A 26,759-nucleotide genomic window follows, 5' to 3' on the forward strand; every position below is an offset into this window, starting at 1 on the left:
GGGGCTCCACGTGGCAGTTCAGCGGTGAGAGGAGATGATTTCTGGTTTACAGAGAGTATTAAAATTACCAAAGGCATGTCTTCCTCAGAAGGGCGGGAAATCTTAATTCTGAGGCTCAGCAAGTATTTATTGAACTCATACTATTCTTTGACGCCGTGGAAGACACTGTTGGATCAACTCTACATGGTCTCTCCTCCAGAAGCTTATCAGCTAGCTAAGAGATAAGTAAACTCACATGCATTCTCCTGAACCTCATTTCTAAAATGAAGATAACTCCTCCTACCTTGTGTGACATGTAACGATTAGATCCAGTGACTTCCGTGAATAGGGTAGGTGCTCAACAATAAGATTTGAATATGAGTTTAAAAAATAACAATTCGTTGTCTTCCCCATTGTTTCAGCTTCTCTAGTCAATTGAGCTGATGTTTTTTTAAGTTTTCGAAGAAACTTTTGGCTTAGGATGTGTGCTTTCCTTGTAATTACGCTCATCAGCAGTCCCATGAGGCTTTTTCTTTAAACATATTTCAAGTAAAAGAACCTCAGTTTAAATGTGCGATCCACACCAAGGGAAGATTTACCACATTTAAAGGACATCTCAGGGGGAAGGCTCAGTGGTGTATGCTTGGCCCAGTGAGCTCATTGCCAGGGTTGGTTTCTTACCTCTTAACCCCAAGACCATGTTCAGTTTGTTCTTTGTTACAGCACAGGCATTGGGACATTGCTTGGTCAGGGTTCTTTCTGTAGATGAAGGCTCCCACCTGCAACACTTTTCTCTGGTATTACTCTTTCAGTACACTTCCCCCCCTTCCATGTTGCCTTGTGAAGCTAATCTTATCCTAGTTTCCCCCGGTGAGTTGGCCTGTTCTTTCTAGGAACTGGTTTTAATTCAACCACTATTCCCTGAGCAAGTTACTAGTAAATGCGGATATTGTGCCTCAGTATTCTGATGTATAGAATGATGGGGGGGGGGGGTGGACTGGCTAAGGCATAATATGACATGAAACATAAACTACTCTTAAAAAATAATCTATATCTATATTTATATCTGTATGTCAAAGAATCATGGGAATGAAGAGGAAACAGGTTTTCCAGGTGAGAAGGCAACCTTTGATCCGGGGCTCAAGATTAATCATCAGAGAAAGGGGTGAAAGAGATTCCATGCTGGGGAAGTAGTACAAGCAACAGCAGGTGTGTTTGCCATGCTCTAGGGAGACAAGGAGTTTGTAATGGCTGGAAGATTGGGAGGGATTCGAGTGTTCCTGAGTCTAAGCTCATGCTACTTGCTGCACAACAGGCCAATAATCGAGAGACAAATTGTTGGGGCCAGGAATAACGACTTTATTCAGAAAGCCAGCTAACCAGGAAAATGGTGGGCTCGTGCCCTAAAGAACCATCTTGCCTGAGTTAGAATTCAGGCTCCTTTTATACTAAAAGGGGAGGGAGTAAAGGCAAACACTTCCTGGTTGCCATCAGCCTCCAGAGGGATGTGTTAATTTCCTCCCTGCAGTCATTCACAGGTGGGCCTGGTCAGGATGTTTCCTGTGAGCTAAACAAAGGTATTTTAGCTTAGTGCTCATTACCTGGGAAGCAGGGCTCCCAGAGATGGGCCATTATGTATAATTTAAGCTTATAGGCAACATCCCTTTAGTGATTAACTTGTAATAGAATACAAAAGGTTCTTCCCTATTACCCAAGGACAGATGAGAAAAGTGGGGTGGTAGGTAAACCATGGTGATCCTTGAAAATCTTGTTCAGGAGCATCATAGGTCAAGGAGAGCCATTGGTGTTTTATAAGCAGGGGACAAAGTTTGAGCTGTTTTTAGAAAACAGTGTCTAGTTAAGGACAGAAATGAGACAGGGTGAGCAGCGGCCAGAGTAGTGCAGTGATTTAGGTGAGAGATAATCGTTTCTGTAGAAATGAATGTAAGGGGCACATCTGAGAGATAGAAGGGATGTGGGAATGGAGAAGAAGAGGGCTTTGAAGGTGACCCGAGGTTTCCAGCCTGTGCATACTGGGGACAGGGGGTTGGAGAGAGGATGCCACTGAGATGGGGAACCCAGGAGGAGGGTCCACTAGGCTGGGAATGGGGATCTTCATGGAGATCACAGTGCATTTGAGGGGCTGGCAGGATGTTCACTGGGACCTGACACTGGAACTTCAGATCTGGAGCTCAAGAATGTAGTCAGGGCTGAAGATGAAGATTTGGGAGTTGTCATCACAGCGTCCTAGTTAAAATGACACATTGTTTAGCTTCCTCCGCCACCTAAAGAAGGGCTTGGGTTTCCGGCTGCATGGTTGAAGACAGGTGGACGGGTGTTTTCTGGGGCTTGAATGGCTGGTCTTGATCCCCACAACACAGTCCTTGGATCCCTGAGATTCCAAGAAAGGAGTAGGTTAACCCCGTCCTCCTTTACGTAGCATAGCTTCGCCTCTTCTCCCTCAGTTGTCCAGCTTCTCATTCTGCAAACAACAGCTGGAGAGGGTGAGTGAGGGCCAATTCAACAGCTGTGCACTGGAAACCAAGAAGGCATCCGGGATGAAGATACTGTCTGGCTACAGCTGCTGCTGAGATGAGAGAGAGAGAGAGAGTGTGTGTGTGTGTGTGTGTGTGTGTGTGTGTGTGTGTGTGTGTGTGTGTGAGAGAGAGAGAGAGAGAGAGAGAGAGAGAAAGGGAGAGAGAAACTCATAGCAGGGAGTGCGTAAAAATTGGTGGCCAGCTAAAAAAAGAAAACCACAAAAAATAATAGGCTTAATTTACTTTATTTTTCTTGTATAAAACTCTGTGGAGTCTGCACAGAGGCTCTGGTGTGGGTCTTTACAAGATGGTCAGTGAATTCCTGATAGGGAGACTTGGTGAATGTGGTCTCTTTCCAGAGGTCAAGGGCGAGACAGCTGTGGGTCTTAGGGACGGCATCAGAGGCAGCTGCCTTGGCCTCCCATTCCAGGGTCCCCGGGGTCTCCAGGGACCTCCAGGCCCTCCCGCAGCATCACCCACCGTTTGGGGTTTTCTAGAAACAGCACTGGCCAGCCTTTTAAAAGGTGGTAAACTAGTTTTTAAAAAAGTTTTAATTCTGGACCGAAGATGATTTCACTTCATATTTTATTCCAAACCCTGGTGACTAGAACCTTTCAGGGTCCCCCGGTTGCAGGTGACCAGCTTTTGCTGACACACCCTGGCCACAGTGTCAGTGGAGGGTGTTCAGAGAGTCTGAGTTTGGCTGGAAACTGCCTCCAGGCTAATGCCTCAGGGAGAAGCACAGGGATCTAGAAATACGTGAAAAGATTAAAAGTTCAAGAAAAGGCTGTTGTCCCCAATCCCTGTGGAAGAGAGGCCTCTTCCTGGAAAGTGATTAGGGATTTGTGTGTGTGGTTTTGTTCTTGGCCAAACAAAAGTAATCTGTTTCTAATCATAACTTGGATTACCCCTCATACTAACCAGATGTTTGTTTGTCTGAGGAGGCCATTCCTCAGGTCCCAAAGAGCATGACAAACCTCCACCCGAGAGCCAGGAAACTCCCGGCTAGTAGGCTCTTTCTAACTGCTGCCTCTTCCTGCTGGGAAAGGGCTGGAAGGAACCCTTCCCCAGTATCTGGGCTTCTTCAGCCTGTGGCTGTCCCCTTTGGTCCCTGTTGGTTCTCAAAAAAGCAGTTGCCCCCCTACTACCCGGACATTTGACAATGTTTGGTCACTTTGGGTTGTCACCATTGAGGGGAGGGATGGTGCTAGTGGCATCTAAGGTCAACGATGCTGCTAAACATCCCACAATGCACGTGACAGCCGCCGCCCCCCCCCCCCACGGCAAAGAGTCATCTGGCCTCAGATGTCTGTTGTACCCTGCAGCACAGCCAACTCTAAAACTGTACCCTCCCCAATGATGTTCGTTCCCAAACAGAGAGTTGACAAGCCTTCCAGTAGGTAGATGCTGGTAAACCACCATCAACTTTGCTAATTTCCCTGCTGTAAATGTTCTCACCATATTTGATATCAACCAACCAAGGTGGCGTCCTTAACGTGGAGTTGGGAAGAGCTGCACAGAGCTCAGGTCCCAAAGAGCATGACAAACCTCCACCCGAGAGCCAGGAAACTCCGGGCTAGTTCCAGTAAGGAGGAAGTAGCCGCCGCAAGCCAGCTCCATTCACTCACTCGGGGCCCGACGATTCTCAAACCTCAGGAAGAACAAGCAAACCAGCACACTTTTCTGAGAAGGAGTGTGGCTTTCAGAGTTGTGTCAAACCACATTGGAGCCTTAGGCAAAAGGAAGAATCAGTGACACTAATCATGTCTTCACTTAACAGTTTGAAATCTTGCTCATCATGGATGTTTTGCATTAATTTTGACTTTGAAAAAATATTGCATTAGATTTATTTTATTGATTTACTTTTTTGGCCGTGCCACGTGGCCTGCGGGATCTTAGTTCCCTGACCAGGGATTGAATCCGCGCCCCTTGCAGTGGAAGCGCTGAGTCTTAACCACTGAACCGCCAGGGAGGTCCCTAGATTTTATATTATCTTTATTCCCTCTCTTCCTCCTCCTCCTTTTTATTCTTCCCCTTCTCTTTTTCCTCTGCCATCCCCTCTCCTTTTTTCGCTATTTGTAGCAGAATGTTTAAGCTGCCGGAGCCAGACCATATAGGTTCCGAGTAGCAAATTGCTCTGTCACTTAATAACCATATGACTCAGTACCTGACATATAAGTCATTGCTATTTTATATATGTATACTCTTGTGGCTAATATATAATATATACATGTATATATAATATGTATACACACATACGTATATACATATGTATTTGTTAGTAAACATTGAGTGTTTACTTTGTGTTGGGCACTTTGCTAATCATTTTATATACATTATCTCATTTAACCTGTACGCATAGAACATGAGGTTTATGAATGAGGAAACTGAGGCCCAAAGAGGTTAAATAACATTCCCAGAGTCACACAGCTAACCAGTGGTGGAGTTGGGATACATACTAAAGCCTGTCTGATTCTAGAGCCTCCCCTTTAAACCTCATGTTGTACACGTTCTGGGGGTCAAGCCCCTGCACAGCTTCCTCACGGGCAGTGCGGTGGGTCTGCTTTAGGGCCCCTGTCCCCGTGAAGGCCTCTAGGAACCCCCGGTGAACTCCTGTGAGCCACACCCAGGCATCGTACGCGGGCCTAGGGTTCCCATTCGGGCCAGCGCCCACCATCACAAGGCAAAGCTAGAAAGTCTGGGATTAATTAGGGGAATTTATGCTTCCTGAGGAGAGTTCTTGGGGAGAGATGAAATCCATCTGCCAGTGTCCTTTTTTCTTTTTAAAATTTTTATTTTTTGTACAGGTTTAAAGGTTACACTCCATTTACAGTTACTACAAAACGTTGGCTACACTGCCCGTGTTGTACGATACATCCTTGCGCCTGTCTTACACCCAGTAGTGTGTACCTCCCACTCCCCACCCCTGTATCGCAGAAACGGGAGAGACTTGATGACAGGTGCTCTGGAAGATCCACAGTTGCTCGCATTTTCTTCCACCAAATTAGAAATCTTACTTAGAAGATTCGGGATCTGTCATTAACTAGCCGCGTGTGCAGCCCAGGAGCTGTGTGACAGGTGATCCTGCTTCTTGCAGACTCCTCTAGCTCTCTGCGTCTCAAAGCAAACAAGGATGCCAAGTGAGATTTCTCTCTGAGGCAAACCCTGAATGACAGCTGCTTGTCTTTTAAGGAATCCTCACCAGACAGGGAAGGCGAGGAGAAGCGCACTCTGGCTGTGGCCCACACCCATGGGGGCTACTGCTCACAACAGATGGGCTGCCAAACGCTCTTGCACAACGTCCTGCACTAGGTCTGCCTGTCATACTCCTTCATGGCATCGTGTACTTTTCCAGAAATCACGTATCACAACTCTGCAATCATGCAGCTATTTGCCTGATTGTTTACTATTTGTCTGCCCTCCAGACTGTAGCTTCGAGAGGGCAGGGCCTGTGTTTACTTTGTTCATTACTTTGTCTCCAGCCTGAAGCCTGGTACGCACTAGGTTAGTACTACGTTAGTAGGATGAATGAAGGAAGGAAAAACAATGAGACATAATGCATAGCCAGATGGGTGGAGGGATATCCAGAAGAATAAAGTCAGGCTGGGCAAGGTCTCAAAGTCCCACTCCCCTTCCCTGAAAAGTTGAAGGCAGGGATTCTAATATGATGCCAAAAACAGGGTAGGAATGACATTAAACCACGACTTTCCTAGAAAGGGAGCTGTGAAATACAGATGAGATTTGAAATCGTACAGATCACACCTGAAGGAGTTGACATCTGCCTTCCAGAATATTCTGCTCACTGTAAGGACAACAAGCTATATAACGGTCTCTTGAGAAGGGTGATGTGAAGTCATGGGCCTCAAGGGGCTTTCCTGGCCCTTGGTCTGCCTCATAGGAAACACAGCTCCGTCTCTCAGGGACCACCTCGAAATGCACTGGAGCTGCCCTTCAGGCCGGGTGGAGCCTCTGGGGCTCGATGTTGGATTTGGGGGTGTGTCTCCTAGAAAGAAGCCACAGCGAATATTGAGACAGGAGCAGCCCCTGGTTTCTCCAAGGTCTTGTTTTGACTCAACACTCCAGGTGGGAGAGAAACCAGAGAGGTAGCACAAGCTAAGCAAAAGTTCATTTAAAACTTAGCCTCTTAGATTGTCCGTATCCATTAAGACAGTGACCATGAGCTTGTAGTTCACTCTCCAGGGCCAAGCAAGTTGCACTGATTTTGAAAGTAGCCAATTTTGAAGAACCAATTCACCCAATTCTAAAATGAACAGTTCTTTATGGAAGCAGTGCCGCATTTCAGGACCACAAAATGGGCTTAGGAGATGAGAAAAGAGTACTTTTGTGAAGTCAGGATATGGGGTGTCTCAGAGGAGATAGGTTAATAAAAGGAGATAGGCAACTTCACAGAAGGAAATGGATTCTCCTTTGATTAATGATGTGCAGGAAAACTTGACGTCATTATTAACGCTTATAGTGTACAGATAAAATGGGCCCCGCCCTGCTGTGAGCACAGGGCAGGATGTGAAGAATTCCACGGCTTTGTCACCATTTAATAAAGTCTCTCTCTCTGCATCTGCATGTGTGTGCATGTGTGTGTGTGTGTGTGTGTGTGTGTGTGTGTGGGTGGGTGGGTGGGTGTGTGTTAAGGGTTTCAAGAGAAATGGTGGTGGTAGTTTACAGAGTAAGACAGAATTGTTGTGTTTCTACTTTCAGCTCTTAGGGGGAAAATACATAAGAAGGGATGATTCATTACTGTTTGAAAAGTGCTCTGAGATCCTCTGATGAAAGGTAATTAGAAGTCAGAGACGTGAGTCCTGGATGTGTGATGACAGCCTGTGATTATCTTTTGGAGTGGCGCTAGACTATCTAGAATGCGCTCCTCTCCTCCATCTCCGCCAAACAGGAAAATGGGTGCAGGGAGGGCAGGGCTGGCAGGAAGAGGAGGTGTCAGGCAAAGCCCGTAGTATTTCATATTAACCGGGAGGGAGACAGCCTGGGGACCTGGGGTCTGCGCTGAAGCTGCATGTCTGAGTGGGACCAGGGCCTGCCTTCCTTCCCCAGGGGGGTTTGCCCCCGCCCTCCACTGCCCCTTGCAATCTGAACTCTGTTGCTTTTTAGGGTGGTCTGTTTGGTCAAGTTTTCCCAAAGGATTTAATGATCGCTGTCTCGTCGCAGCGGAAACCACCTTCTGATTTTCAAGAGAACTGCAGCATTGCTTTTCTGTTGTATTGATATCTGGGTAACAATCGTCAGTCGTTAAAACCTTTATTATTCTCCGCGTTTATGGATCTGCTTTTCTTAGATCATCTTTTCTTCAACGAAGTCTTATTTTGAGAGGAAGATGCTCTGTCTACTATCCAGGCCATAGCTAGAGCGATGCCACCTTGCAGGCAGAAAGCATCTCTGACTGCAGGTGCCAGGGGCAGCCGCGTGTGGTGGTCAAACCTCAACTCCAGAGGTGGCTCCAGTTCTGGATCTGCTGCCCCTACTCACAGGATTTTAGGCAAGTTATTCAACCCCTCAGAGTCACGGTTTCCTCATTTGTGACATAGAATAAGAAAGTATCTCCCTCTTTGTGTCACTGTAAACATTTAAAGAGTAATTATGTATAACACATAATAAGGCCTCATATATAGGAAGCACCAAGTAAGTGCTTGCTGCTGCTGCTTCTATTACTCCTACTATTATTATTATTTCCTAAAAAACTATAGGCTGATTTAGAGCAAGTTATTATGAGTATTATTTCCATCATTATTACAGTCTCCTAAAGAAACTAAGGATTTAAAGCAAAATGCTCAAGTAGATAAAATTATTTTTGGTATTCTCCCACTTCTATTCTTAGTTTCTCCCTTTTCCTTTTGGCTCTTCCAAATTGCTGACACATTACCATGTGTCTGATCATTATCATGGTTTAAGGTTTTAGAGTTGTGTTAAACATATCCCCTATGAGTGTAAACTACTTAAGGTACAAATACCTACGAGGATGAATTCACGCTTTCAAAGGAGACTGAAAGCTTGATGCTTTTCTGAAAGATGCAGTAATAAACTCTATAGACTTCCAGAACTTTGAAGCTGGACTGCAGGGGCCATCAAGTTCAAGCCCAGAGTAGGCAAATGATTCACCCTTGGAGACAGGCATAGTTGGTTAGTGACAGGGTGGGTCTAGAGTCTTGGGTTAAATTAGTCAATAAATGAATATGGTATGACTTCTTATAAAGCTGCCTCTACTGAACTGCACTGTGGCAATATGCCATCAGTTTCCAGAAAAGGATGTTATAAGATTGCCTGTAAAACTTTTTTTATGCACTGAAGGGGGTGTTGCTGAGGATGTCATCCTGATCCTTTTTATGAGGACACTTGAGGGACCGTATCTTTTCAGTTCTAAGTACTGGGAATAGCTGGTGCTTCTGAGACAATTGTTTTCATCTGATGAATGCCCTGAACTTTTTATGTGATCATTGATCCTGTGATCAATGCTTTTTGCATTGGCCACTAGGAAGCTCAAGAACAAATTTACATTCTATCTCTGTGAATAAAAGCCAATAGCTACTACAAATTACAGATGTTCATTACAGCTGAAAACTTTGTAGGCAGTTTTTCTAAGCTGTGTTCTACTGATCACTGGCCTCCTCTGACACTATGGATATTTCCTGGGAGGAAGAGGAGTTTTGGGGTCGTTCACATTGCATACTTTACCTCCTTCTTGGATATTCATGATGTACGTATTGGTATCTTAAAGGCTCTGAGAAGTCTGACAGTTTAGAATCAAAACAAAAAGAACTTTAAAAACTGTGTTTAGCCCTGTACTTGTAAAACTTATTTGATCACAGAATCTTTTTTAAAAATTATCTCAGAAGTCTCTAATTTTATATGAAACACGTTTGGGGAATACTGTCTTCAGTAATCTGTAACCTAATCCTGTTTATTGGATCCATGTCAGTACAAAAGTTGGCTCTTGACAGGGTAAAATGTGATTCTTTCTGCTCTTGCATAGCAGATTGAGAGTCCAGGTGTGTATATTGGACCACATGACTGATGAGGTCCCTTTGAGCTCTAAAATTTGATGATTCCTGATTTTAAAAAGGAAGAAAAGTGTCTCAAGAGTATCTGCTCATAGAATTAAGAATTTAAGTTTACTAACATGAAGACTGAAGTTAGAAATCAAAACATTGTATGTAACATTTCTGGTGCTATTTATCCATGTCTAATCTAAAAGATTGCTTTAAAAATCATGTTTATAAAAACAACTCTCAGGAGAGTTTAGAAAGATGCACATTTCCTTTGAAAAGCCTCTAAGTCGAAAGATATAAGATTTTCATCTGAACTCCTGTTTGGGTATAGAATTTACAGCCCCCCTTCCTGCTTTGATAAAGGCTTTTCTAATGGGGGTGGTGCAGCTTCATGGTGTATCTCCAGGGGGTTGTGCAACTAGATTTACTGCTGAAGCATGTGGCCCACGCAGAGACTGCATTGTTCATTCACAGGCACCTTTGCCGTTAAGACCCTTCCCTTCCACTCTCCATTAAAACTCAACAAACAAAAACCAACAGCAAGGTCCTCAAACCCTAGCCATGTAGGTATTACTTGGGTGGGAGCCTGGGACTTGCCTCAGACAACACACCCAGCTTCTGGAATTATTCCATCCTCTTGACCAGTGAGCCAGACCCAAGGGGAAATAGCAAGGCAGAATCCCCTTCAAAGAGGGGCAACGGGCTGCGTGCAACAAGGACAGGCTCTCATGCCTGGGTCCTTGGTTGGCATCCAGCTTCTCCCACAGCCTCCTGGACGTGGCACCATAACTCCAGTGGCTTTCATTGCCTCTCTGTGTATGACCAGGGAGGGTGTGATTTCATTATTTCTCTGGGCCACTTGACTCTCTGAATGTATTTCTGATTTTTTCTCCCTGTTTGACTATGCCTACTATGTGCCAGGCATTATGTCACAAAAATGCATATGCCCCAGGACTTCCCTGGTGGCACAGTGGTTAAGAGTCCGCCTGCCAATGCAGGGGACACGGGTCCGAGCCCTGGTCCAGGAAGATCCCACATGCCACAGAGCAACTAAGCCTGTGCGTCACAACTACTGAGCCTGTGCTCTAGAGACCGCGAGCCACAACTACTGAGCCCACGTGCCACAACTACTGAAGCCTGCGCGCCTAGAGCCCCTGCTCCGCAACAGGAGAAGCCACCACAATGAGAAGCCCACGCACCGCAACGAAGAGTAGCCCCCGCTCGCCGCAACTAGAGAAAGCCCACACGCAGCAACAAAGACCCAACACAGCCAAAAATCAATAATAAAAATAAATAAAGAAATTTATAAAAAAAAACGTGTATGCCCCTGTCCTTGCCCTTGAGGAAATCACCATGTTGAAGAGCAGATGGGCACTAGAAAAAATTTTTCATCCAGTGTGACAGAGACTCCAAACAAGCCGTGTATAAAGATCAGGGAGGTAGTGATGGAGGTGACATTTGAGTCAGGTCTTAGACAATGTGCTGGACACTGATTTTTCCATTAATGGAATTACTTTTTCTGCTTAATGGCAACCAGCCTGCTAGAAGGGGAAGCATAAACCAATAACTTATTTTGGATTAACTCAGCAGACTAGCTGACCAAACCTATTAGCTAAAGGCTAGACTCTGATGTCCAGCAATTCAGTGAATATTCAGGCTTTAATTCAGTTACTGGAGGATGAGACCATCTCGAAAGTGGACTCTCTAGAACTTACTCTCAAGTTTTCTATTGTAAAGATGTTCTAGGGATAGTTTTGATTTTGGAAACTCCTGGAGTTAGCTTTGCTTTATGTTTAATAATGCCTAGTTTCCCAATTTCATGGCAGACAGAAAATAAATGACATGTTTAAATTGCTGTACAGATGAAAAGAAAGATCACTACTGAAGAACGAGTTTTAATGTAAATTTCAGAAGACATTATACAAAGTGCATGAACATATCGGGTAAGCTAGCTGCTGGAGTTTGCTGTTCTTTAGAGAGCTGACACTGGAAGGTGGGTAGCAGACCTAGTGCTGGGCAGAAATTTGTGGAGTTTTTTCAAGTTCCTTTTACGAGGAAAAACCATGGGTGTCAACCATGTGACATGATATCCATCACTTCCCTGGCTGTACAAATAGTTCTCTAATTTGATGTTAATAGAACTTTCACTTTAGCAAATACTCTTTTTCTTAGACTTAGCACTTCAGATCTCCTCCCACCCCCAAAAAATTCAATTTAATTATGATTTTTGGCTGTCTGTGTTTATTATATTTAGACCCGATAGTAGCTTTGTCTTCTGTTCTGTCATGGGGTTGAGATAGAATCCATCCAGCTGTTTTTCCAGACCCCAAACTTAAATGGTACCCTTCACCACCAAAACTATGGGACTGGCTTAACATTTGAAAGCAGCACTTATACATCAGTTTCCGATTTGAAACTTAGGATCTGCTCTTTCCAGACTTGAGAGTTTTGCTTCTCACTATTTGTTATCATGCACTTCCTCTTGGCATTGCAGTGGGTACGTGTGACTCCTACCAAACCTCAAACTCCTTAAGAACAAGGAATGGGTTTCATTTGTCTTTATATTCCATAACTTATTACTTAAAGGCGCTGCTTAATAAATAATTTGTTAAACATATATTATACACTTATCCTAAAAGTTCATAAATTGGACCATCAGATGCAGGTTTCCCTGGGCAAGAGGTGAAAAAGAGAAAGTACCATGTATACAAGCGTCAGAACTTGACTTCTCTTAATAACTTTTTTTAAAAGGGCAGATAAAGGAATCTCCTTTTAAATAAATGTGAATTCCTCCCCAGCGTGATCCAAGGATCCTGATTTACTCTGTGCTCACATGAGACACTTTGCTTTAAGATCTTTTATGTGTGGATCTTATATTGTTTCAAGAAAGATGCCATGTGAACTGTGAAGTGAAAGGCCTTCCCTCTGTGGAAGGGCTGAGGCAGAGCTGCTTCAGTATCTCTCATCTGAAGTCCCAGTTACACACTAGCTACCATTTCCTGAGCATCTGCCCTGTGCCAGACATTCAGGCATATGATCTCATTTAATCCTCACAAGGATTCCGAGGCTTCCAGGGGTTAAATGGCTTCCCCAAAGCCCCACAGGCAAACATGTTGGAAGCCAAACCTGTGAGCGAGCCTCCCCCAAGTTGGCGTTCTCCCAGCACTCCCTGTCTTGGTGAGTGAAAAGTTTAGCATCCACTTCCTCCAGCGAGAAATCCTCCTTCTATATCCAACTTCTGAGTCCTGCGGAGGTAACATCCACCCATCTGTAGACTCCCTGCCAGGCTTCCGTTCCAGCCCAGCTGCCATCTGCCCTCCGTAGTCTCCCTTGCCCTCTTCAAATCTAGTCCGAATACTAAGCTGAGGTGGTCTTCTCAAAAGTCACACATGACCACATGATTTTCCTGATTAAAAATCCTCCAGTGGGGGCTTCCCTGGCGGCGCAGCGGTTGAGAATCCGCCTGCCAATGCAGGGGACACGGGTTCGAGCCCTGGTCTGGGAAGATCCCACATGCCGCGGAGCAAGTGGGCCCGTGAGCCACAATTACTGAGCCTGCGCGTCTGGAGCCTGTGCTCCGCAACAGGAGAGGCCGCGATAGTGAGAGGCCCGCGCACCGCGATGAAGAGTGGCCCCCGCTTGCCGCAACTCGAGAAAGCCCTCGCACAGAAACGAAGATCCAACACAGCCAGAAATAAATAAATAAATAAATAAATAAATAAATAAATAAACCCAAAGTTAAAAAAAAAAAAAAAAATCCTCCAGTGATTTTTCTGTTCACTCTTAGAGACCAGAGTCCTTAACCAGGCTCACTGTGCCCTCCTGGCCTGGCCCGTGTGACCGCCCAGTCTCTCCTCATTTTCTGGGCCTCCATCCAACCAGCTGGTCCCTCAGCCTGGAATGTTCTTCCTTCCCTTTCAGAGTCTAGGTTGATGCCCACTCAGCTGACGGAGCTCAGCTCAACAGTGTCTTCCTCAAGGGACTTCTGTGTACTTTTTTGGCATCGTGTGCTTCTCCTTCATAGTGTTTATTTTTTATATTTACTTGCTTCATTATTGGATTACCGTCTGGCTCTCTCATGAGTCCGTAAGCTGCGTGAGGGCAGGGACCATGTCTGTTTTCATTCACCAGATCTTAGTGCAGAACCTGAAGGGAGCAAACAGTTGATGAGTATTTGTTGCGTAAACAAGTACTTGTTGCATAAATGCACTAACCACTGGCAAGTGACAGAAGGGAGATTTGAACTTAAAATTTCAATGTCCCCCGGGACTTCCCTGGCGGTCCAGTGGTTAAGACTCCATGCTTCTGCTGCAGGGGGCATTGATTCGATCCCTGGTTGGGGAACTAAGTTCCTGCATGCTGCCTGGGGCGGCCAAAAAGAAAAAAAGAAAAAAAAAGTTCAGTGTCTCCTGTCTTTAGGATGTGGCCAGAGCCCCAAATGGTGGTGATTGAATGACCTCAGGTGTGGGGACAGAGGAAGGTCGAGGTTGGGAGTCCGGCTCACTCCTCCCTCTGGGACAGGAAGGGGCTGTCGATTGAGCTTGTGGTCATTGAAGATTCCCTGAGCTCCAGCCCCATTCCAGGTACTTTGCATACATTCTCGAAATTAATCTCTCTCAACAAGCCTTCAGGAGGTTAAGTAACTTGCCAAGTCACCCAGAAATCAAGTATGGAGTCTAGGTTCAAGCCTAGGCCATTTGGCTATCGATCCATGTTTGTAACCCCTTTGCTATCTGTCCTTGCCTTACCTTGTTCCATGTCTTCCCCCTCACTATGAGTCCCTCTCTGATCTTGGTTTCTGTTCTTTTTCTTGTAAATCTGCACTTATTTCTTCTTTAACTTATCATCTATATCTCTTCTCTTCCCCTACTTCTTTTCTCCCTTCCTCCGTCTTCCCTTCCTCTCTCCCTCCTAATTCCATTAGAGATGAGAACCACGTTTTTTACCTGAAATTTATATTTCAGGAAGCTTTCTACCAGCAGCCAGATGCTTCTTGCACACTTTGCAACTTGGTAGAACAAAATGCAGTTGAGAATTATAAATGTGTAAGCCTGTGTCCTCTTACTTTTATGATTGGTTAAGGTTCAGTTTTAAAATCACCTCTGATTTTGAGCTTTGAATCTGAACTACTAAAGGTAGTAAAAGCAATATAAAGAATGGGAAATAAACTTCAAAACTGGCCTTTTTCTTTTTTTCCTGTGAGAAGTCCACTATAAATTGTGGAGATGCTTCTCAAATAAAATTAGATTCCGCCTCTGCCTGCTGCTTCCCTCCGCATTTCATCTCTTTTCTCTAAATCACTGCAGCCTCTCTTGGGACGCTAGGTAATCTGAAGAAAGAATAGGGTGTTCTGGCACCACGAGTTCTACAGAGAGCTAAGGCACATTGATTTGCATTTCTGGGTCAGCGTGATTTCACTTTCATTTAACCCTTGTACTGACCCTTGTTTTTCAGCACTTTGGCTCTTTCTGTGGTCCATCCGGCAGCATGCAATGTCCTTGACCCACCGATGGTAAGTGTCCCCTGGCAACCAAAAGCTTGCAAACTGCCCCAAACTCCCCTCTTCAATGTTCCCAGCATCACTTAGGTCCTTTCAGTGAGGAATTGACCAATATCTTAGGTGTCTGTGAATGCAGATTTTATTTACATTTGCGAAGGTAGTTTTGTGTGTTAATGGAAGATGAAATAAATATTAGAAATCACATTATTCGCACGTGTCCACGGCTGCCCGAGTTTTGCACCCCTTGCGTGGTTGTTAATCCTTGATGTGATGAGGAGAGTAATGGAGGACGATGGGTGTTGTATTCTGTCTCTCTTGGTACAAGTCATCCTGGGGATTCTGTGAAGACCCACAGCGTGTCGGAAAGAGCGACATGACACATATCTAGGGCTTCAGAATAAGGCTGTTTCTGCTGTCTTATTCACAGTGTAATTTCTCGTAAGAGGGAGCAAAGACCCCAACAAGATTTAATTACTCGCACTGTGACAGGCACGGGTTATTAGTTGTCCATCTGTAGTGAGGTCCGCTTGGCCGGAAGACCCTGTGTGAAGGTAAAGATGCACTAAGATACAATGTGCTGTACAAATGTGGGACAGGAACTCAATGTCGAAATAACTGAGATGGAATATTAATGAAATGTTTGCCTGCCAAAGCTTTAACTCAGTTGGTAAGAATAATTTTATGGCTTTTTTCTTAATTATAGAAGTAAAATCATAATTGTATGATATGTGAATTATATCTCAAACAAGTGTTTTAAAAAAGTAGTAACAAGAACATTATAGAAGAGACAGGTAAACAATGAGAATAAAATAAAAATAACAATAATTCCAGTTCCCAGAGATAACCACAGATAGCATGATATGTTTTCTATTATTTTTGGTATGGGAAGACACAACTGTGAAATAGTGTAATAAGTAGTGTTGAAATCTTTTAATGCATTATGAACATTAAATATTCTTCTCCCTCTGCACAGTGTTCTGTCATATGACTGTTTTATAAAATTTGAAGCAGTTCTCTATTGTCGGACATCTGGGCTGAACCCAAGTTTTTGACAGTGTGTGTAGCTCCGTAATGAACATCCTTGTAGCTATATCTTTGGGCACATCTATGATGATTTCTTAGATAAATTTCTAGATATCTAGTTGCTCTAAGAAAACGTACTCTTTTAAGGCTTTAAAACCCACACGTACACATATATTCCTTCCGAAAAGTTGAATCAATTTATACTAACAGTGTATGCCATTGTACTTATTTTTATATACATTCCCCAACATTAGATATTATTTAAAATTTTTTTTCCAGCTTGACAAGTGAAAAATGGTATCTCATACTTGTAATTTTGACTCCTTAGGTTCTTAATGAAGTTAAACATTCTTTTGTATAACTGTTGGTCATTTAAAAATCACTTATTTATAATTTTAAAATCATTTTTCATATACGTTGTTTATCTTTTTGTTATTTTGTAAGATTTTTCAAACAATCTAATGAGGCTATTAATTCTTTGTCATCCTTTGATTTAAGTTAAAAACAAACAGACAAACAAACCCTACTGAAATGAAAGTGGTGCAGATTTTTCCCTAGAAAAAGAGCAGTTTAGCTGAAATCGACTGTAGAGACACAGCCTGCTCCTGGCTACATTCACCGGGTATGTGGATGGGTTTGTTAACTTAGTGTATATACCTCAGTTGTTTTCTGGCAAATACTCCCAAATCAAGAGCCAGAAAGCATCATCTTTACAAATAACTGTGGTTTCATTTTGAGATAAATAAATTATTATTTGAAGTGAAATAAAGAAAAATTATAAACAATTTTGAGCACTAGCCAGTCTTATATTTATATCATCCATTGCCAAAGAATTTTAATTCAAAATATTTTTAAAGGTCAATTTATGTTTTCTTTTAATTCAGCTGCTTCATGGGTGGGGTCGTTTTTTTTTCTCTATTTTAGGAGTAATCTAAGTTGGGACAAACATGGGTCAGAACTTCAAGATAGACAAAAGGAACTTCTAAGATTGGTTGATGTCTTGGACTGGATTCTTTTTTTTTTTTTTTTTTTTTAAATAAATTTATTTATTTATTTTTGGCTGCTTTGGGTCTTAGTTGCTGCACGCAGGCTTCCTCTAGTTGTGGTGAGCAGGGGCTACTCTTTGTTGTGGTGCACTGGCTTCTCATTGCGGTGGCTTTTCTTGTTGCAGAGCACGGGCTCTAGGTGCGTGGGCTTCAGTAGTTGTGGCACGTGGGCTCAGTAGTTGTGGCTCACGGGCTCTAGAGCACAAGCTCAGTAGTTGTGGCACGTGGGCTTCAGTAGTTGTGGCGCACAGGCTCCGCAGCATGTGGGGTCTTCCCAGACCAGGGCTCGAACCCGTGTCCCCTGCATTGGCAGGCAAATTCTTAACCACTGCGCCACCAGGGAAGCCCTTGGACTGTATTCTTAAAGAGAATTTAAGATGTTTGATGATATTGTGTTCCTCTCTCTCTCTCTCTCCCTAATTGGCTGCATGACCTTAAATAACTCTCGTCTTTGCCTCTACCTGCCTGAGGCAAGGGGGTGGGCGGAGATGGTTGAGCCACCAATGAGATGGCTTAAGCATGCAGTATTTTCCAAAATTAAGATGTTTAATCATTTCAAAGTATCATTTTTTTCCTGCTACGTAAAAATGTAAACATGCTAGGTGTGCACGCACTCACTCACGTCTGTTAGTCTGCACACACATTTTGTTGCCTGATCACTCATCATTGAAAAATATTTTCTCCATTTTGCCTTTCAGAATTGTCAAATGTGTACATAATTTTTCCAATTTCTAATAAGATTGCTATTTTTTAATGATTGGCGGTCACTCCTCTTATTAACTCATGGAGATAGTGATGGTTACGTCTTAACCCAAAGGGTGTGGAAGGATAATTAAAGGGGTCTGTTAAGTCGCCCCTCATCTAGAAAAGGACTGCTGTCTTTAAACAGCAACATTATCACTCTTTTCCAGATTGTGGGGTGGGGTGGGAGGGAGGATAATACTTTAAGTGATGAAGTTGGCATTTCCCATCTGTTGTACTTCAAACACAGGCCTCCTTCTCTCTACCAATCACAAATATAAAAACTCTGCCGATGGTGTGACCATCTGGATTTCCCGTCATACCTGTTTTCACACCTGGAGATTCAGTGCAGGTCTTTGATTGATGGTTTTCAAAATTGCCTCATAAAATCAAAGGACAGACAGACAATATTTTTCTAGAATTGTGAACCAACATTCATAACTTTTGTTACTGCTCTTAGAATTGTTAATAATCTTAGCCTCAGGTGATTTCAAAAATGCTTTTTTTTTGGTTTTAAAGCAAACCATCACATTCTCAGTAGCTGCTCGTGTTTACCAGTGTCATAGCTTAAGATTAAAGCAGTGGGTGATAGTAGTCCCAAATTCAATATTAAACACACAGTTCCATATTCAACTTTAATTAAAATATTTACATGCTCATGGTCTGCCTTCTCTTAGGGTTACGTTTGTCAGCTGGCAGGCTCTGCTAACTGAATAGCTACTTAAAATGCCACTTTGAATCTGTCTAAGGGTGTAACATTATTCTGAATTATTACTACATTAGCCATTTCCACAGACGTATCTGCCTCTGTCTGGCTTGGTACCAAGCCCAGCTTGGGATCCAAGGGCCGCCTTAGAACAATGCAGTAGGCCCCAAGTTTCCTTTTTTCCTTAGTCACTAAAGCAGCAATTTGCTTACTTTTGCTGTTTCCTAATTTTTCAGAGGAATGACAGACAAGGTATTAAGCTTCGGTTTCTCTCTAGATCCTGTCAGTTTCCTCAAACACAGTTACCTCCCCTGTTAGCTCCTGGTGTTCTGCTGGGGATTAGTGGGTCCCACTGGCCAGCTTCTGCCTCTCCCCTGCAGCTCTGTTTGCTTTTAGGGAGCAGGGAACTGATTCCACTAAATGGCATACACATGGAGACCCTTTAGCAGGAACAGCAGTGCAGAAACAGGAGCTCTCATTGCTTTCCTGACATCAGACGAAAGGACCTGGCCACTTAAATATCACATATTTTACTTCCTTTTTAGTTCAGGTGAGGGAGAAGGTGCATCTTGGGGCAGAATGAAGCTGGCCCTGGCTAGGGTCATTTTTGTCTGTTAACCCTACCCCAATGAGATTTTAAATAATTATCAGTAACTTTGGAAGGTCCAGGGCAAGAGGAGATGATTAAATACAAGATTTGGACCATCCACTCTGAACCATGTAGCATTACTAATAAATATGATAAAAGAAACTTTCATCAGGTTAAGAATGCTGCCTTCTTGGTAGGTTTACTTCCTTCTTTCTTTGTAAAGCTTCACAGTAAGTAACCCAGAGTGAAACTGAAGGCAATGCTGCCTTCTTGGTAGGTTTACTTCCTTCTTTCTTTGTAAAGCTTCACAGTAAGTAACCCAGAGTGAAACTAGAACTTGGTGTGGGGAAAGAGGATGGGGTGGAGGAACGGTCATGTTATTAAGTTATTGCAAATGTAGTGACTGGTGATTTTACACGTACGCATTCCACATTACAGGAAGCTCACACATCTAAGAGACCATGCCCTGATGGCCCCTCACCACCAAATTTTCCATTCCCTGCCTCTAAAATCTCAGCTTCCTGAAGGTTTGCTTATTTTATCACGTCAATTACTTTTCTATAGTGAAGGAGGAACAGATCACTTGAATTTCAAGAATAAGAAAGCAAGCTACGTGAATCAACCAAATCTAAAGGACAAAAGAGATTTTTTTTCCAGTCATTTGCAGACTATAGTGTGCTCCTCCTTCACTCCACAATGCTTCCTTTGAGATGGCTTTTTTTTTTTTTAAATAATGGAAACAAAATAATCTTGCCAGTAGGGTCATGGAAAATTTTACCAACTCCATTTGTTCACAGTTGCCCATCCCTTCTCATTTCTTCTCCTTCTTTATATGTAAAAACTTCCTTTTGAACTTCTTTGATTTATTTTTCTATTATAAAAAGCAATTTATAATAAAAGCTTATAACAATTTGAACAATGTTAAGGCATATAAATGAAAACACATGCTCCCCCCCACCCCAGTCCCATTCCTTCCAGCCACATTCAGTTTTTACCTGTTCATAGAGCCAGAGTCCATTAGGGTTTCTGTGAAGCCTTGGCAAAGGCAGTACAGAAATACGGAGAAAGAAGGAACTGAATGTCAACAAGCCTGCTTCCCAAAGATGCACAAAGTAAAGGGGAAGGGAGGAAAGAGAGCATGAACTAGACCAAGGAGAGGAGAAGAAAGAGGCAGCTCCTTGAGGGTAGAGTTTGTCGTAACCATCTTTATAATCTTATCAGACTAGGAAAATGCCTACTGGGTAGCGGTGCTGAAGAATGAATAAGAACGAAGAGCAGGAAGTAACTGGCTAAGGTTAAGCAGAGGCTATTGAAGTAATTTAGGCCTTTGCAGTATATCAGAAGCTTTCTTGCTTGAATTTTACATCTCTACCTTGGGTTTTTCATCTGTAAGCAGCCAGTAGGTGCTACTTTGAGGTTGAGTACTACAGGTAGTTGCTGCTAAATTGAACTAATAGTAAAGATAAAAACCTGTTTGGAACAAATCCGTACTTGGAAGAGGAAGTTTTTGAACCATTTTTATCATTTTTTAAACTCTGTAGTTTTTATTTGAAAAGTGCTCTTTAAAAATCCAATATTTATTAATAGAACAACTGTTTAAATAACTTTCTGATGGTCTGAGAAATTCCTTATAAAATCTGAATAAGGTTCAAATACTTAACACAATATCAGTCATGGGAGAAGTTACACTGTGCAAAACTGTTCTCTAAGTAGTAGTGCATTTACTGAACCATTTTTATCATTAACTCTTTGGGAGATTTGCACTCCAAAGGTCATTAAGACTCAAAGTAGCTTCTAGGTCCACTGCCTCCTTTTGGGAAAAAGAGACCACAGGGAATTCTCTAGGCTTAGTGCCCGTCTCCCCCACTACCTTGGCCACAGCTGGTTGAGCCAGGAGCCAACACCTAAACAAAAGACAGCCTGCTTTAGGCTCTCCAGCCCCAGTGAGGTAGCCTGAAGTGGCCCTGGATTGTGACGGAACCAATCAAAGCCTCTCTCTTGGAAAGTTTGAACTTGAGACAAGCGGAGAGAAAGACCCAGAAAGAAAAGAGAGAAAAGAGACTGACCAACAAACAAGGTAGCCCAGTGTCAGCACAGAAAGCTAGAGACGTGGAAAGAGAAGGCAGTAAGCAGAAACTATGAGGCAACAGACAACTTTAGTAAATAGAGGCTGTAAAAGAAGGCATAGAAAGCCATCAGTTAGTGGATTAACAAGAAGCAGCAAGTAGAGAAAGGCAGAGCATGCAGGAGATGCTTCCGAAATAAAAGGCTGCTGGAGAAACTGCTGTTTCATTCTGAGCGATGTTCTAGTTCTCCAGGAGGCCTGATATGTGTTCTGGAAACCATTTTCTTTTGCTTCGTCAACCCTCCCAAGTATCCTTGCAGTGGAAACTCTTACCCTGAGGTAAAGGAGGAGGCCTCCGTATTTTGCAACTTGAAAAATTCCCATTTGTAAAAAGAGTAGGTTTGGATGTAATCATCATGAACATTCTTCTGCTGCAGCTTGAGAGAGATAGATAGATGCCCCGGGGGAGAACTTTACATGGTGGAAAGTGCTTTGCCATGTAAACAACACAAGGTCTTGTTTTCCATACTGTAGATCTAGACGTTTGATTTCGTCCGTGCAGCCAGTGTTGACTTATGCCAACTAGGATTTGGGTAATCCAATGAGCAGATTTACAATGTGAGGTAGAACTTCCAGGGATTGGGATCGATTTTTCTGGTCTTTGGCACTGTTGAATGTCTTCTCCTTATCAAATCTCTCTTTGGTGTCTTCACCTTTTTCCCTGGGCATTACTTCTCTTTTTCCTCTTTTGGGTCCGTAAATGTATACGCTTCCTGTGGTTTGCCTTTCATCCGTCTTTATTGTCTCTCCTTGCCCTCCATGGAAATGCCTTCCACTGCCAAGGCTCTCCTCTGCCCAGATGACTTCCATCAATGGAGCCCTCACCACTCTACCACATTCCCATATTTCCACATCTCTGTGGGACTCTGGCACCTGGAAATCTCCCCAGCATCTCAAATTCACTTAGTTCAAAATGGAAATTATTTTCTTTCCCCTTCAAAATTCTTCCTCCCTTGTTCCTTCCCCTTCTGTAAAATGGGACCTCGGTGATCCAGGCCCAAAGCTCAGAATCCCTTTTACTTCTTTTTTTCCCTGATGCCCAACAGCTATCATTGCAAAGTCCTAACAGTTCTACCGATGCGACACCAATTTCATCCATGGCCCTCTATGTTCATTATCTAATGCTGGAGAATGAATTATGCCAAAGTTTAGCTTAAAACAACACATTTAAATTCCTTGGCGGAGGGGCTTCCCTGGTGGCACAGTGGTTAAGAATCCGCCTGCCAATGCAGGGGACATGGGTTCGAGCCCTGGTCCGGGAAGGTCCCACATGCCACGGAGCAACTAAGCCTGTGTGCCACAACTACTGAGCCTGTGAGCCACAACTACTGAACCTGTGAGCCTAAGCCCGTGCTCTGCAACAAGAGAAGCCACCACAATGAGACGCCTGCACAGCGTAACGAAGAGTAGCCCCTGCTCACCGCAACTAGAGAAAGCCCGCATGCAGCAACAAAGACCCAACACAGCCAAAAAGAAATAAATTAAATAAATAAATAAAAATTTAAAAAACAAATAAATTCCTCGACGGTCTAGTGGTTAGGACTTGGCGCTTTCACTGCTGTGGCCTGGGTTCAAACCCTGGTCGGGGAAAAGAAAACAACACATTTGTTACTTCACACAGTTTCTGAGGGTTAGGTGGCTTAGATAAGCTGGTCTCTCCTGAGGTTGCTGGCAGCTGTGGGCCAGGGCTGCAGTCATCGCAAGGCTTGATGAGGGCTGCAGAATCCACATCTAGGAGCACTCATGTGGTGCTTAGCCAGTCTCTGTTCCTTGCTGGCTGTTGGCTGAAGGCTTCAGTTCCTCATCGTGTAGGTCTTTCCATAGGGTTGCTGACAACAACAGCTTGCTTCTCTCCAAAGGCAGAGAGAGGGATGGGGGAGGGTGTAGGTAGGGGAAAGGGAGAGGGAAGAGAGTCAGGATGGAAGCTGAAGTCTCTTTATAACCCGATCTGGGAAGTCGTACACTCTTAGTTTTGCCATATTCTATGTGTTAGAAGCAAATCACTAAATACAGCCCACACCCATCAGGAAGGGAATTGAGGGAGAAATGCCAAAGGATTTGTGGACATATTTCTAAAGCTTCCCCCCACCCCCTGCCCCAATTCATCTCTTCTTCACAGTCCTAGGTCAGGCTCCTGTCACTCCTCACCAGTGTTTGTTCTTAAGATGAAGACCATGATCCTTAATAAGGTCTACGTGGCCCATGTCTTTGTTTCTGTGCTGCCACTTAACTGCATTCTATTTATCTCTCAGTCAGCTTTTCTCTGTTTCTGGGTCTTTCTCTCTCTCTCCCTCCCAAGTTCAAACTCCGCAAGAGAGGAGCTCTAATTGACTCAGGTACTTGATGTCTGACCTCACTCCAGGCCACCTCACAGGGGGCTAGAGAGCCTGGCAGAGGCTTTCTTTTGGTCAGATGTTGGTTTCTGACTCAACCAGTTGTGGCCTAGTTGGAGGGTGACTTGACCCTGCCTAACGCTCCTTATTTCAAGCCCCATTTCCCACCCCCCTGCAACGCTCTGCCTCCATTGGCCTTTTTCAGAAGGTCTGGAGGGACCTTCCCGCTCCTCACAGAGCCCCGCTTGTCCCGCTCCTCTGCCTGGCAAGCTCTTCTCTCCTGCACCCCGGCTTGGCCGATTCCTGTGCATCTGTACGTCTCGGCTGGATATCCACCCTTCACGTCAGTGTTCTCACCCCTCCACTACCTTAGGATCCTTACGAGCTGTCAGAAAACCCTGTACTTTTCCTTTTTAACTCTTGTGTGGTTATTTATATAACATCTTGGTCCTCTGCTAGACTGCAGCCTCCATGAGGGCAGGGACCTTTTTGCTCACAATGTCTGATACTGGCTTTGAACACAGACATTCCTTATTATATCAAGTCCCCAGCCTCCAGGCTCCTCTGTAATATACACAGTGGCATAATCCTTTCCCAACATCCACGCTTCTCCCTTGCTCACTTTTGGTGGTCCTTGGATACCTGTGGGGCAGATGACATGCAGGGCAAGTCATCTTTGTATCTCCCGTAGGGACTCACACTCAGTGGGTTCTGACTAATGCTTAAAAAATTAATGAAGAGAAGCCAGGGGTTCAGGCAGAAAGTGATAAGGGAAAACTTCTCCTCTGAGGGCTGTCCACAGATAACAATCTCACGTACTTACTTCTTTGGTCACAAATCCTCAGTCATTCCTCCCTGGCCCAAAGGCTCTCGTCGAATTCATTAACCTAGTGTCCTGCCTCGTGGGTCAGAGACATTTGGGGAATGAGTAATCTGAGTGCACTGTTTTCTCCTTTCCTGTGATCTGGCTTTTCCCATCTGTGCATTTGTCCTTCATTCATTCCTGTGTAGGGTTGTTAGGTTTAGAAAACAGAGTGAGAGGGAGAGAGGGGGAAAGAGAGAGAGAGAGAGCGGGGGGTGGGGGAGAAAGAGAGGAGAGGGGAAGGAAAGAAAAAAAGAAAAAGAAAGGAAGAAAAGAAAGGGAGGAAGGGAAGAAGGGAGGGAGTGAGGGAGGAAGGAAGGAAAGAAGGAAGGAAGGGAAGGAAGGAAGGAAGCCCTGGGCATCCTTTATGGGATGCCCAGGTAAATTTGAATTTCAGATAAACAGCAATTTTTTTTAGTTTAAGTATGTCCTAAATATTGCATGAGGCATACTTATACTAAAAAATTATTCTTTGTTTATCTGAAGTTCAGATTTACCTGGGCATCATGTGTTTTATCTGGCAGCCCCATTCCTGTGGCCTGAACGCTCTGGGGCTCTCAGGCTCCCCTGTCTGTGTTTGCAGAACGATGACCCCATCTTTAGAGCTTGTGGGCATTTCGCACTTGGTTATTGTTCTGCCCCATCCAAGCCTCTTCCACTGTGAGTGAATTGTTTGCCAGTCTTGGAATAAAGAATCAGTTGACATCAAGATGACCAGAGAGTACAAATCGAATATCCTCTCCCCTAGCTTTAGTTCTCCAAGGCATGGGAATGCCCCAGTAAAACTGATACAATTACTAATATGGAGAGTCAGTACAAATACTAGTTTTCAAGGGTTGAAACCAATCAACTTTTTATTTATTTATTTTATTGAAGTATAGTTTATTTACAATGTTGTGTTAATTTCTGCTGCACAGCAAAGTGATTCAGATATATATTCTTTTTTAGATTCTTTTCCATTATGGTTTATCACAAGATACTGAATATAGTTCCCTGTGCTATGCAGTGGGACCTTGTTGTTTATCCATTCTATACATACTGGTTTGCATCTGCTAACTCCAAACTCCCAATCCATCCATCCCCGACCCCACACCCCCTTGGCAACCACAAGTCTGTTCTCTACACATCTGCGAGTCTGCTTCTGTTTTGTAGATAGGTTCATTCGTGTCATATTTTAGATTCCACAGATAAGTGATATCACACGGTATTTGTCTTTCTCTTTCTGACTTACTTTACTTAGTATAATAATCTCTAGGTCCATCCATGTTGCTGCAAATGGCATTATTTCATTCTTTTTTATGGCTGAGTAGTATTCCATTGTATATATGTACCCCATCTTCTTTATCCATTCATCTGTCGATGGACATTTAGGTTGCTTCCATGTCTTGGCTATTGTGAATAGTGCTGCTATGAATATAGGTACGTGTATCTTTTTGAATTGTGGTTTTGTCTGGATATATGCCCAGGAGTGGGATTGCTGGATCATATGGCAACTCTATTTTTAGTTTTTTGAGGAACCTCCACACTGTTTTCCATAGTGGCTGCACTAATTTACATTCCCACTGACAGTGTAGGAGGGTTCTCTTTTCTCCACATCCTCTCCAGCATTTGTTATTTGTAGGCTTTTTGATGATGGCCATTCTGACTGGTATGAGGTGGTACCTCATTGTAGTTTTGATTTGAATTTGTCTAATAATTAGCGCAAGTCAACTTTTAAATGCTCTGTGCTGAATAGAGTCTCTAGGTAATGAACCCTCACCCAGCACAAGCAGGTTGTGCAAGGAAAGGGGTCATCACAGATGCATGGTAGGTGCTCAGTTATGTGGTTGAATAAATAAGTGCTTATTCTCACTTTCAAGAGCTTTATTAGTATAAACTGAATTTTCACAGACCAATAAACAAGAGACATAAAAAAGAAATTTAAAAGGAAAATGCACATTCTTTATTCACGTCCTTTGCCTTTGGCAAGATGGTTAGTTCTAGGCTTACTTTTCCCCAGGACAGCATGACTGATCCAGCTTGATGACCAATGGTATCTTTTTTTCCTTTTCATGTTTTTAACTTTTTATTATGAACATTTTCAAGCAAAATAAAAGAGAATAGTATGACCAACTCCCATATATGCATCACCTGGCAGAGTAACTACTTATATTTTGCCATATATACCTCCTGAAAATTTCGCTGAAGTAATTTAATTTAAATCATAGACATCATGATATTTCACTCTTAAATATGCTAAGAAAAAGGGGACGTTTTCTTACTCAACCACAATACCATTTTTGTACCTTCAAATTAACTATAATTC

At 43.4% G+C, this 26,759-nt stretch overlaps 1 protein-coding gene across 3 annotated transcripts in view; it reads left to right on the top strand.

Annotated features, from left to right (window-relative positions):
- The window catches only part of LOC309625107 (uncharacterized protein), a 758,084-nt gene that overhangs the window by 359,268 nt on the left and 372,057 nt on the right, over window positions 1-26,759 (top strand). For all 3 annotated transcript variants that reach the window (XR_014242324.1, XM_082384282.1, XM_082384283.1), the window contains exon 4: window positions 14,984-15,041. Coding sequence is in view for 2 of the 3 variants with exons in the window: in XM_082384282.1 (XP_082240408.1) it covers window positions 14,984-15,041 (58 nt within the window). In the remaining variant the exon portion in view is untranslated. The remainder of the gene's footprint in view (window positions 1-14,983; window positions 15,042-26,759) is intronic.

This window comes from Balaenoptera borealis (genome assembly GCF_965194805.1).
Source record: "Balaenoptera borealis genome assembly, chromosome: 3".
Classification (NCBI taxonomy): Eukaryota; Metazoa; Chordata; class Mammalia; order Artiodactyla; family Balaenopteridae; genus Balaenoptera; species Balaenoptera borealis.